The 13248-nt window shown below is 40.4% G+C and overlaps 1 protein-coding gene across 1 annotated transcript in view; it reads right to left on the bottom strand.

The window, feature by feature from the left end:
* The window catches only part of IleRS-m (Isoleucyl-tRNA synthetase, mitochondrial), a 70763-nt gene extending 59945 nt beyond the window's left edge, over nt 1–10818 (bottom strand). The window contains exons 1-6 of the mRNA XM_080283245.1: nt 10705–10818; nt 8387–8514; nt 6523–6645; nt 5477–5630; nt 3318–3481; nt 2478–2612 (exon numbers count right to left, since the gene is read on the bottom strand). Of these exons, the coding sequence (XP_080139371.1) occupies nt 2478–2612; nt 3318–3481; nt 5477–5630; nt 6523–6645; nt 8387–8514; nt 10705–10816 (816 nt within the window). The 5' untranslated portion in view covers nt 10817–10818. The remainder of the gene's footprint in view (nt 1–2477; nt 2613–3317; nt 3482–5476; nt 5631–6522; nt 6646–8386; nt 8515–10704) is intronic.
* Nucleotides 10819–13248: the final 2430 nt, after the last annotated feature.

Below are 13248 nucleotides of genomic sequence, written 5' to 3'. Positions count from 1 at the left end.
TGGAGCAAATGTGAGCAGTCTCGAAGGGACTGAAAATCTCCAAACAGACTTGTGTAGGCTAGAGGAATGGTCTGAGACATGGCAAACATCATTTAACTTGGAGAAACGCAAGGTGACATGCAAATCCCAGGTCAGACTATTCACTTTGGGGTGTATCTAGGAGGGCATATGAGACTGTCAGGCATGAAAGGACTGATCTTGCTGGTGAGTCTCCTGAGTGTGTGGAAGAGTTTTGTTATTTGGGAGACATTTTATGTGCTGGAGGTTGGAGCCACATGTTATGTGGCTAGAGTGTGGAGTGGTTGGAAGAAGTTCAGTGAGCTGCTGCCTCTCCTGACACTGAAAGGCCTCTCCCTCCGTGCTAAGGGATTTTTGTATGTGAGATGTGTCGGGAATGTCATGCTGTACGGTAGTGAGACCTAGGCCTGGGCAGTAAAGGAAGAGGATATTCGCAGACTCGAACATACCAAAATGACAATGATTAGGTGGATGTGCAGTGTGTCCCTGATTGCAAGGCCTGGGGAGGCTAGATTTACAGTGAAAGAATTGAGGTAGGATACGACTGGAGTGCACTGGTGTTGTGATGAGGAGAGATAGACTGAGATGGTTTGGGCATGTTGAGAGGATGGGGGATAATAACTGGGTGCAGATAAAGTGAAGTGTTAACATTAAGGGTAGGGCTGCAAGAGGCAGACCGAAAAAGACCTGGGACGAGGTCATTCAGTGTGACCTATGGGATATGAGACTGAACAGGGAAGCTGCCAGAAGTCGAGCAACATGGAAAGCCGCCATTAGGTGACCAAGGCCAATGCATGCAAGAAGATTGAAAGATTAAAAAAAATAAATAAACAAAATGAAACAAACTCTATGACTGATTTGGAAAAGGACTTGGGTGTATTGATCAAAAGTGGTCTAAAGCTTTCCAGCACATCAAAGTGGACAGAGAGAGAGAAAAAAAAAATTGCTAAGCTACACCTAAAGGCAGTTTTGTTAAAGGAATAGTGAGATTGTTCTTACACTCTGCAACTCTTTTATGTGGCCACTTCTGAAGTACACTGGGCAGTTCTGATCACCTACACTTAGGAATGACATAGATCAACTTGAAAGAGTTTAAGCTAGAGCTACAAAACTTATTCCATCTATCAGGAGACTGAATAATCAGGATTGCCTGAGGGCTCTGGGACTGTATTCATTAGGAACTCAAAGACTACAAGACCAGCTCAATGAGATGTTTAAAATGCTGAATGGGTTTGACAATCCTGGCCACATAAAACTGTTTAATGTCAACATGAATGCAACACAACATGGTTGGACGCTGGAAATGAAAAGATTTAACACCAGCATAGGAATTGCAAGGCTTGGTGGATGAGTTTGGGAGAGTGTGTAAGAAACGGAATCTAAAGGTGAATGTAGGGAAGTGTAAAGTTATGGTCTTCGAGAGAAGTGAAGTCAGTGAATGTACAGTGAGGCTGGATGAGGAGGAAATGGAAAACGTGAGTGCGTTTAAGTACTTGGGTAGCATGATGAGTAAGGATGGAAGTTTAGAAGGTGAAGTGCCTGAAAGGGTACAACAAGGAAGAAAGGTTGCTGGTTCCTTGAAAGCAGTGATAAGAAACAGGGAAGTGAGCATGGAAATGAAAAAGTTGCTACATGGCAGAACTGTGATACTGTACCAACTCTTGACATATGGAAGTGAAGCTTGGACCTTACTGGAGGACAGATGTCAAGTGTGAGCGCGGTGGAAATGACTTACTTGAAAGGAGCCTATGGAGTCACATGGAGAGACAGACTGACAAATGAGGATGTGAAGGAGTGTTGTGATGTGGATGTGGATGTGATAGGAAGCATTAGGAGAAACACACTGAGGTGGTTTGGCCATGTGGAGAGGATGAAGAGTGAGAGACTGATGAGGGGAGTGTACGTGAGCGAGGAGGAAGGGGGAAGAGGAAGGGGGAGGCCAAGGATAAGATGGAGGGATGGAGTGGAGAGGTACTGTATATGAGGAGGGGGGTGTGTGAGCTGGGAACAGGGCAGTGAAATGATGGGGGAGAGGGCAACATGGAGGCGATTTGTTTGTGGCCACCCCTTACAGGATTAAGGTGTCTGGCAAAAGATAGAAAGATAGACAGATAAGTGAAAACTATTTCATGTTCAAGATCTGCTCCACCTGGAACAGAGATCAACCGGTACAGAGAGTCGCCATTAGGTGACCAAGGCCAACACATGCAAGCATGCTGGAGCCTTTATAAACCATACAGTAAATGTGGTTTCTTGTCAAGAAGTGGGTTAGTGAAGACTGTATCTCACCCCTACTGTTCTAAGTCTCCATACCCAGACTAAATTAACAATATGTTACCTGACTGAAGAGGGTAATAACAAACAAGAAGATAATATACAAGCATAATGTGTAGAAGAAAAAAAACTAAGAAAGAGGTGCTATGAAATCTCCAAGGCCACTTAAAATAACAGACAGTTACCTGCAGTTGTGGTGAGACAGAGGTGGCAAGCAGGGCCACATGGACTGCTGTGGATATGTGCTCAGGGTTGTACTCCAGCTCCGACTCAGCCAGGGATGTGCCCAGGTGTGGGGAGTAGTGCACTGGCAGGTAGTCCTGTCCACAATCATGGTAAAATCCACATCCTCATCATCAACACTGTCATTATTACCATCAACATCAACAGCACTGTCATCATCATTATTATCATCAACAATATCATTATCATCATCAACATTATCATTACCATTATCATCATCATCATCACCATCACCACCACCATCACTGTCATTATCATCATCATCCATAATCAATATCAAAAAAAAAAAAAAAAAAAAAAAAGCCAAATCCCATTCTCCTTGCTTCCAAGCACAGGGGCCCAAGACTAGACTGTTGTTACTTCAGAACATTTAGGGGTAGGAAACCAACCTATGCCCCTGGTAGTGTCAACATGTTAGAAAAGCCTCTGGCTACCTACCAGACTTGACCCATGGCATGTGGACCACTGTGCACTCCAACAAGAGCATTCCAACAAATGTACCACCATCATCATCCTGACCTCTTTTTTCCCACCTAAGGATGGGATGATGTAGGGTCCAGAAAATTAAGAAAAGCGAATGTATAAAAGAGGTAGCACTGGACATGCTGCTTATATTAATTAACATGCATGGGAAACTGTACTTCTAATTACAGTAAGTCACCAATCCTCTCATGATCAGGACAACTCTAGCTGTATTCCATATCAGGAAGCTGGGAAAGAAAAGCAGCAGGTGGGAGATACACAGTTCATTAGCTATAGCTGAAATAAAACAATGAAAATACCTGATAGATGTAGCCCATGTCATAAAGCTGGGCAAATAGAAGCAGTTGGTGGGTGATATAGGAAGGGTCAAAAGTACGGTAGGTTGTGCCCCAATCTGCCAAGACACCCCAGCGCTCAAACGCTGCTTGCTGCTTTCCAATGGCCTCTTCTGCTACTTTCCTTGCTGTGGAAAGCCAGGGTTATATCAGAGGTTGTATTGTAAGTGGCCTGGAAGGCTTTGCAGCACTTCTTCGCTAGTGATATATCTTGTATATTACACAGCTTTATCCTCTTTGTACATTACGGAAGCAAATTATTTCAGTATTAAAAATATATACAGTAAATACCAATGACATGAGAATATAAATTACAACAATATATAAAAAGTGATGAAAAAACCCAAACCCAAACATACACTGCCACCTAGAATGCAATCTTATGTTAAGTCAGGAAGGGAGAGGTGAAAGGGTTAACTACTTCATTTTGATGTCTTTTCTACAATATCCAGTATTCTATTAGCGATACCAGCAGATGATTTTATTCAGCTTTCAAGACACTTTTTGAACTGGAGTTATTAGATACAGCCATTATTATACCCACCACAACTACTGTAGAGGTCCTGAAATTTTAACTAAAATTACCTTGTATCATAGAGTCTGGTGGCACAGTTGTGATAAAGTAAAAATTTGGCACCATTTCACATGCCTAACTATCTGTACATTTTGGAGGGATGCTTTTCTTAACAGATGCACTTCATATTACCAGGCAGATAAATTACTATTCTAAAACTGGTGAGTTTATATCAAGATATGGATATAAATTAATGAGCCCACAAAATGAGTACTGGTATCACCTATTCACTATGAGGACTTCTGCTTTATTGCATTCTTATCTCCATAAGATTTTATTCCACTTGGGAGAGACTTTTAAGTTGGAGGGATTAGATATAACCCTCACTCAGCCATATTGCAGAACTTCTGCCTATCAGAATTCTTTCATTCCCCGAACTGCATCTCTCTGGAACTCGCTTCCCCAGAGTTGTTTTCCTCCAAATTTCAACCCACAACTGTTCAAGTCTAACTGTTACAGATATTTTATGAACAGAGGACACCAGTAATCTGGTGTATGGATTATTTTTTTTTTACCCATTTGTTTTTCCTTCCTCCGTTCTGTTATTTAAAAAAAAAAAAAAAAAAAAAAAAAAAAAACATACCTCCACTTACAGAAGACTCGTTATTCATCATTACCATCATCATGATCAGTCTGACCCTTATTCCCTTCTACAGAAGGGATTTGGTAGGATCCAAAAACAAGGAAAGAGAAAGAGTAAATGAAAGTGAATCATCAACAGCATGTCCAGTGAAATGGGCCACATAAGCATTCACATATCATTCAAGCCTTTGGATTCCTGGCTCTATCACACTAACTTAACCACCAGCACATTTATTATTATCTTTTTTTTTACAGATGCCCACCACTCACACACCTACTTCAATTTGAAACTGATTTGAAAAGTGTATGTGAGTGAGGTGATGGGAAAGACCGAGGATGAGGTGGAGAGGTACAGTATATGAATGAGGATGGCTAAACTTGAAGGGAGGGATGAGGTGGAGAGGTACAGTATATGAATGAAGATGGCTTAAGCTGAAGGGAGGGATGAGGTGGTGAGGTTCAGTATAATGAATGAGGATGGCTTAAGTAGAAGGGAGGGATGAGGTGGAGAGGTTCAGTATATGAATGAAGATGGCTTAAGTTGAAGGGAGGGATGAGGTGGTGAGGTTCAGTATATGAATGAGGATGGCTTAAGTTGAAGGGAAGGATGAGGTGGAGAGGTTCAGTATATGAATGAAGATGGCTTAAGTGGTGAGGTTCAGTATATGAATGACGATGGCTTAAGCTGAAGGGAGAGATGAGGTGATGAGGTTCAGTATATGAATGAGGATGGCTTAAGGTGAAAGGAGGGAAGCCTGATGGAAGAAGACATGTGACATGGAGGCCATTTGTGTGCAGCAACACCTTCTGGGATTAAAACAAGTGGGTACACACAGGCAGACACACAGACAATCACATACAGCTACAAAGCCTGAAAAGAGAGAGAGAGAGAGAGAGAGAAATTGGATATGGGCTGATAGATAGATAGATACACTGATAGATGGAGTGTTCAACTGCCCCACCTCACCTGCTGCCCTGACCTCAAGTGGATCCCTCTGTTTCTGTCCCTTTCCCCCGGACGCCTTCAGCTCAATGGGGAGGCCATGGCAGTCCCAGCCAGGGATGTAGTGAACCTTATAACCCTGTAGCAGCTTGTGGCGCACTGTGATGTCCTTCATGATCTATTGAGGAAGAGAAAGAATAATAACCACAATAATAATAATAATAATAATAATAATAAAATAATAATAATAATAATAATAATAACAATAACAACAATAATAATAATAATAATCGTTATCATCATCAGCATCAGCATCTCCCACTCAAAGAATGTGTAAGTCAAATGGCAGAGTGTAAGAAAAGAAAAAAACTTGATTGAGGAAGAACTTAACACATGGCCAATGAAACAGACTACACACTAACTCACTCATATCAAATTAGGCCTGAAATTCAGCAACTGACCACAGCATGGATAACAATACAGTACTTGACTTCGCTTACCAAGAAAATAGAAGAACAAGACCATATCTTCACAATATACTCATGAAAACATCACCATCATCTCTCCATCCATTATTCTCCCACTGGCTCTGGGAAGTACTACTATGAGAGTGAAATATAGCTACAAGCATAGCAACTAACCACACAATCATCACTCTTGAACACAGAGCTCTGCTACATGTAAAAGTACTCTCAGCTTGGACTTTATTGTGGCTGAGCTTCCAAACTAACAATTATGAGTGCATGGCAAGTTACCAAGTGCCACATTTCACTCAAGTGGTAGTGCCCCTAGTGCTGATGGCAGCATACTGCTAAAATTCCTTCACTTTCACCTCACCCTGATTTTTGTACTTTTGTGGTTGATTTTGCATAGAACCGTGACAGAATGAGATAAAACTATGGCTCTACATCCTTTTCATAGCACTTCTCCATGGCTAGCATATTATTTTAGTGTTAATTCATTGTTATAACTGAGCACACAAGAAGGAAAGACACAATTCTGATCAATTCTGATCAAATTAAAGTGAGAGGATTATACAGTACCGGTACCTTTATACCACTTATCCCAACCTTATTAACTGCATGGCCGATGTGGGGTACTCCATTAGCGTATGGAGGACCATCGTGAAGTACGTACTCTTTGTGTCTGTCCTGCCCTCGTTGCCATGAATACAACTCAGCAAACCCAGCAACCTGTAAGCAAAACAATGATTACTTTAAGACAAGTACCATATGTCTGACTCAGTGACATCTAAGATCAATATGAGCATCAGAATCACCATCATCACCATCATCCAGATAATTCGTAAATCAGTTTGTAAATAATTTTACTTTTAGCCAGTCACCTTTCCTAAACCCCATCAATTTTCATTTCCTAATTAATTCTCAATACTGCACCTTCCGATGATTATATTTACATTACAGGAGTACATCAGCAGTGAAGATAATGCAAGCTATTACAACCTCATCTAACCTGAAAATTTTTCAACTATGGTGAATAAAATAATCTGACAGCAGATACAATAAAACAAACAATATATCACCATAATACCTATGTGTCTATCTACCTATAGCCAGATGCCTTAACCATCAATGACATGACAAAAACAAAATGCTTTCATGTCATCCTGTTCTTTGCCATCATTCTGTCCTCTCTCCTGTTCATATCCCCCTTCTCACTCATACATCTCTACCTTATCCCTTCCCATCATCCTTGGTCTTCCTCTCCTTCCCCTCTCCACATCACTCACACTCTCCTACTCAATCTTTATTCTCTTTTCCCTCCACATGGCCAAACAAAATCAAGGTAATGCAGGGGTTAAATACCATACTGAGGACTACAGTTACTTGGGTCTCTGGACCTGGCAAGGGGTTATATGGGTCTGGCTGTAACTGTTTCATTACAGTATAATTCATTTACGGCTAAAACTGGTAACCACTGCTGAACTACAGTATGCTATAAAACTGAAAAAAAGGGAAACAATAGCACATATTAACCCCTATGCATGAGACCTTTTTGTATTCATTCTCCCTACTTCCAGATGCTTCCCGGTATATTCAGTACTAAAGCAGTTTTTCAAACTGGAGGGGTTTGATGCAACATTTACCAGCCTCTTCAGTATCAGGGTGCTTTTCTGACTGGCATAAAACTGTCTGAAGATATTACAATTAAAGCACATGACATTATGGGGAGCTCACCATCCACTCACTTGATGTAATGCTGCTCTCGGGTGTCTGCCCTTTCCTCTCCATCCTTCTTTTCTTCCATTCTCTTCTGTCTTTCTTTCCTTCATTCTTTCCTTGTCCTTCTGCCTACGGGTGACTTTACACTCCCTCTTCTGTCTTTCTTTCCTTCATTCTTTCCATTTCCTTCAGCCTGTGGGTGACTCTACACTGAGTGACTAGCCAAATGGTTTCCTGTGCACCAGGAAACCATTTACTATGCTGGGTGGTAACCATATAACCAAATTTTGGCGCCTGGTTGTTTAGTGGGTAATTATTGCACTCCAGTCGGACTGAGCCGGTGAACGTTTATATCCAAGGGATGGTTGGGGTCGATTGTTCATGTAATGCCACTCAGGGATGAGTGAGGCTGGTCACTCTCATCTTAAATGTTGGGACCAACTGCCTAGCCCCGGGCTCCTATGCTCCTCATGGGGCAATGTAGGATTGGATGATGGATGGATGGACATTATCATACTTTGAGAGTTAAAGACTGCTCTACTATAATAAGACAATGTAAATCCATATTACACCTGAACATTCCCTTATATAAAATATGTTACTTGTATCATTATACTGTAATACTGACATAATTTGCACCAGAAACATACAAGAGGATATGAAGGCATAATGTCCAGAATAAATCATTACAGAAGAGTCTTATGAGGTCTGCAAGGCCATCTAGAATATGACCTGCTGTATGCTGACTCACCTTCTGAATGTGCTGCTCATTTTCTGTTATCTTGTCTGGAGAGATTTTCATGGGGAAGGTGGTGCATGGCAGGAGAACAGTGTCCTTATACTTGCTCTTGGGTGGTGCCTCAGATTCTGGTCTCCCAGCTGTACCAAAGTAAAAGAAAAACAAATGATACCACACTCCCTTTAAGGAATCCCCATACCGAGGTTGGTCATAGGATATATTGACATAAATGCTAAACTGAACTCTAACAATCCTGACCCTTCACTACACATTGTGACTCCCTAATATGTAATGGTATACTATGTGTAAAGCATTTGTATTGCTCAATGATTAGCAGTTTATAGTGAAAAATGTGTTAAGAGAAAGTGTGTTAAACAAGGAATTAGTGTACAGTATAAAGCTATACTGTTGTTGTTGTTGTTGCTGTTGGCAGACTCTCCTATCCAGGAGTTCCGTTTTGCAACAGGCGACTTTTTTCCCTTTTTCTTTTTATGTCCCTTATTATGTCTGTTCCTTTCCCATAATCAGCATTATGTCTCTTCTTTTCAGTATTTTTTTCTACAGCTTCAGCTACATATTCTATATAGTTTCCTTTTATTACTGTACTTCATTACTGCTAAGAGTTAATTCCCTCATTACAGTAAATCTGCATATGCCTCACAGTGAAAGAGATAGCTGTGGCTGATTTTCATTTTCTTTCTTACACATTTCACAAAGTAAGCTCTTCCCAATAACTGCTGAAATATTCTTTAACATCAATTATTCATGTTCTTAACATGAATATTATTCATGCTTTCTCAAAATCAAGTTTTTCTAAATAACTTATTTCCTGTTCAGTAGCCTATATTGTACAGTACTGGTATACACACACACACACACACACTGAGCCTCAAGGCTCAGTGTTGGCGCCAGTAATGTTCCTGATTTACGTAAATGATATGATAGATGGAGTGAACAGTTATGCAAGTCTGTTTGCTGATGATGTAAAGATCTTGAGGAAGATAGAGGTTGAGGATTATAAAATACTGCAGGAGGATTTGGATAGGATACACAATTGGAGCCGGACGTGGGAAATGAAATTTAATGTAAAGAAATGTAAAATATTGGAAATGGGTAAAAGTACCAGGAGACCATCACTGAATTATTTTTTGGGTAATGAATTAATCACAAAAAGGAGAGAAGACAAAGATTTGGGAGTGCTGGTCCAAGATAGTTTGTCACCAGAAAAGCACATTAACAAGATAGTTGGAGAGACTTATAAACTCTTGACTAACAGAAGAGTAGCATTTCATTATATGGATGAGGAAATGATGAAAAAATTGATAGTGGCCATGATCCGCCCCAGGTTAGAATATGCAGCGGTAGTGTGGTCCCCACACAAAAAGAAAGATATAAACAAGATTGAGAGAATACAAAGAACAGCAACCAAGATGGTCCCCAGTCTGACAGACCTGTCATACAGAGAGAGGCTGGAAAAACTGGATTTGCCTTCGTTAGAGGAAAGGAGAAAGAGGGGAGACATGATTGCGGTGTTCAGGACCATGGTGGGAGTAGATAAAATTGACAAAGAAGATCTGTTTGTATGGGATAAGAGAGCAACAAGAGGACATGGAATGAAATTGAAAAAGTCAAGCTGCTTGAAGGATATCAAGAAATATAGCTTTCCTTACAGAAGTATAGACTTATGGAATAGCCTGGACAAAGAGATCGTCCAGTCTAAAAACATAAACGAGTTTAAAGTTAAATTCGACTTATTGAGAAACAGCGACGGAAACCCACGAGCATAGTACATTCCGTGTATATCACAATTAGGTATATTAGGTAAATACTTAAATATATGGAACGACTTAGACAAAGAGGTGGTGCATGAGAAAAACATTCATGTGTGTAAAAGTAGACTTGATAAATGTGGATATGGAGACAGGACAACACGAGCATTGCTCAATTCCTGTATACTACAAATAGGTAAATACAAATAGGTAAATACACACACACACACACACACACACACACACACACACACACACACACACACACACACACACACATTTTAGAAAGACAGACAGACAGACAGAGAATCATCCAAACATTTGTTACTGCACGAGGAGCATAGAGGCCAAATGCTAAGCAATAAACTCCAACCAACCCTTGGCTCCAAAACCCTTTCTGGGTCATATCCTGTTGGACTGCTTGTGCACAATATAATGAAATACCAGCCATAAAATTACCTGAAGATTTCTCAGTTACGCATCTAGTTAATAACTAGTACACCGAGATATACAGTATGGTAAGTAACAATTGGCATCAGTCTAAGAGGGCAATATACTTACCGGCAAAACTGGATGACGTTGAGAGTGGTCTCTGACAAACACCAGACAGCAGGAACCTAACATGTGGCAGATCTCTGGCACCAATGCAACGCACTGCCATCGCTGTCGTCATGCTCACCTGTGGGGTATCGTGCAATATGCTATGGCACTTTTTCTCCTTGGTAAACCTCTTCATTCTGATATACAGTTTCTCATTTCATTCTTGCTATCTCGACAGATTTATTCAACTTTGGTGTAACCTGTCAAACTGGATAGGTAACACAGCATACTGTACAGCCAGCATTAACCTCTTAAAAGCTACTGATCCTTTGAGAGGTGAATAAAATCATTTGGAAATAAAAAAAAAATAAATAGTTTTTTATGCAAACTGTTGAAAATGGCAACTGGCCATGATGGGCTTTCTGGCTTATTCAATGCCAAGGTTAATCCATCATTAATTATTTCATTCCGATTAACCTAACCTACTGTAACTCACACACCCTAACTAACCGGAATGATCTGGGGATATATGGATTTCGGGTCCAAACCAACTTATTGCCCTCATCAGGTCATTTTCCCTGGTGTCAACATACCCAGCTTAGTGTTCTGAGTAACATAAATTTACTTTCTGCTGAATCTTGGTATAACAAATAAATTATACATCTATAAAAATCACTCCACGTCATATAATTTTTATATTTTATGAACGACGCTCCCTTGTAGTTTGTCCTTTGGCTTGTGCAACATCCACTGATAAATCAGTGGTTTTGGAAAGTCCAGATTATTCTGATGGTTTTGTAACCTAACCTAACCTTACCTTACAAGCCAAATCCAACCTTGCACAACTACCTAACCTAAATAATCTAGCCTATCATACCTTACTCAAAATCTGTGACTGTTAAAAAGTACAAAAATACCTGGTAAATTTTCAGAAATACACCCAACTAACAGACACTGAAATTAATATTCTCATTACTGAATTTATGCAATTCTAAGCATTTTCTCTCATATAAGCATTCGTCGCAAAAGCTTTTCTTCATATATTAAAAAAAAAAAAAAAAAGAGGATATGGAGGGGGGGGGGAAATCCAGCTCCCCTCTCTATCTTTCATTGCCTCTACCTTAATTAACCTAATGTAATCAAACAGCCTAACCTGACCTAATTTAATCTAGTCTCGTAAAGGCCCCCAAACTGAAACTTAACAAATTAATCATTGGTCTGGCCGGGATTCGATCCTGGGCCCTTGCACCTCATACGTGCGCACGTTACCACTGAGCCAAAGAGAGGATCTCCACATTGCTTCTATGCAACACGAGCCTTTATACACCCCATTACATCACTCTTTCCTCCCAGTGGTGATTAATTTGGTCAGTTTCCAACACACGTGGTAGCATAGCACACTGAAGGTAGCCTGCGAACCACACAGACAGCTCACGCCTGGGATGTAAGGCTATCAACAACATCATTGCCCTCAAGGCGCTCGCCTCACATCCCACACCGCTGGCAACCAATGTAAAGGACCAACCTGAAACTTAACAAATCAATCACTGGTCTGGCCAGGATCCGATCCTGGGCCCTAGCGCCTCATAAGCGTGCACGTTACCAAAGAGAGGATCCCCACATTGCCTCTATGCAATGTGGGCTTTTATACTGAAAACTCCCCACTCCTGATCTACTTAGTACTAAAAAGAACATTTGCGACAGATGAAAATGTAAGAAAAATTTATTAAAAGTGCATAAACTAAATGACAAACATATGAATTTCACTCTACGTTAGTTGGGTGTATTTCTGAAATAATACCAAATGCCTATCCATAAATTGGGCTACATAATTATTTCTTCTTTTTACATTCCGTGCCGTACCCTTAGAAACATACAGTACTAGGTTACGAACAAGTAAATCAAAAATTCAGTATGAATTATATTCTAAACAGGGCCATTTTGAATCTAATGGAGAGTATACATATCTGTCAGTTCACATACATTCAGTGTATGTGAGAGACAAATTGCCGCAATATGTATATAAGCACTGTATATCAACAAACAACTCGCCGACAGAACTCACGGCATATATTATTTACTAACTACCGACAGCACCAAAACTGCTCAAACCAACACACATGTAGCCCGATAAAATTAAATTTATCTAAATGTTTCGGAAATGTTTGGAAGGACCAACTGATTACCAAACGGGTACTTGCAAGCACATCTACAGCACATCTACAGCGTCAGAATCTTTCAGTCGAAAGATAATGTCTTACGTCAAGACGTACAAACCTAAGTGAGGATAACTACAGTAGGCCAGTTGGCCCATGAGAGACAGCTCCTACAAGAGCACAGTGTAGGCCTAGTCTCTATACTGTGCGCAGGAGAGTGATTAAACTATTAGAATAAAAATATGATAACAAAGAAAACTCTCCCCTGTCCGCCAAACCCTTCAGTCGAAACCTGCAGGAAAACGTGAGAAATAACACCACGCAGGATACAAAAACTGACGTGCAATTTTTACAGGAAAGCGCGAAAGAAGACTACCGTAATAAAAGCTGAAAAGGAAAAAAAATATAA

Source organism: Coenobita brevimanus, chromosome 96, assembly GCF_032717465.1.
Source record: "Coenobita brevimanus isolate Jiangsu-jjx chromosome 96, ASM3271746v2, whole genome shotgun sequence".
Classification (NCBI taxonomy): Eukaryota; Metazoa; Arthropoda; class Malacostraca; order Decapoda; family Coenobitidae; genus Coenobita; species Coenobita brevimanus.
The sequence above is the reverse complement of the archived record's forward strand: the minus strand, read 5'-3'. Positions and strand labels throughout refer to the sequence as shown.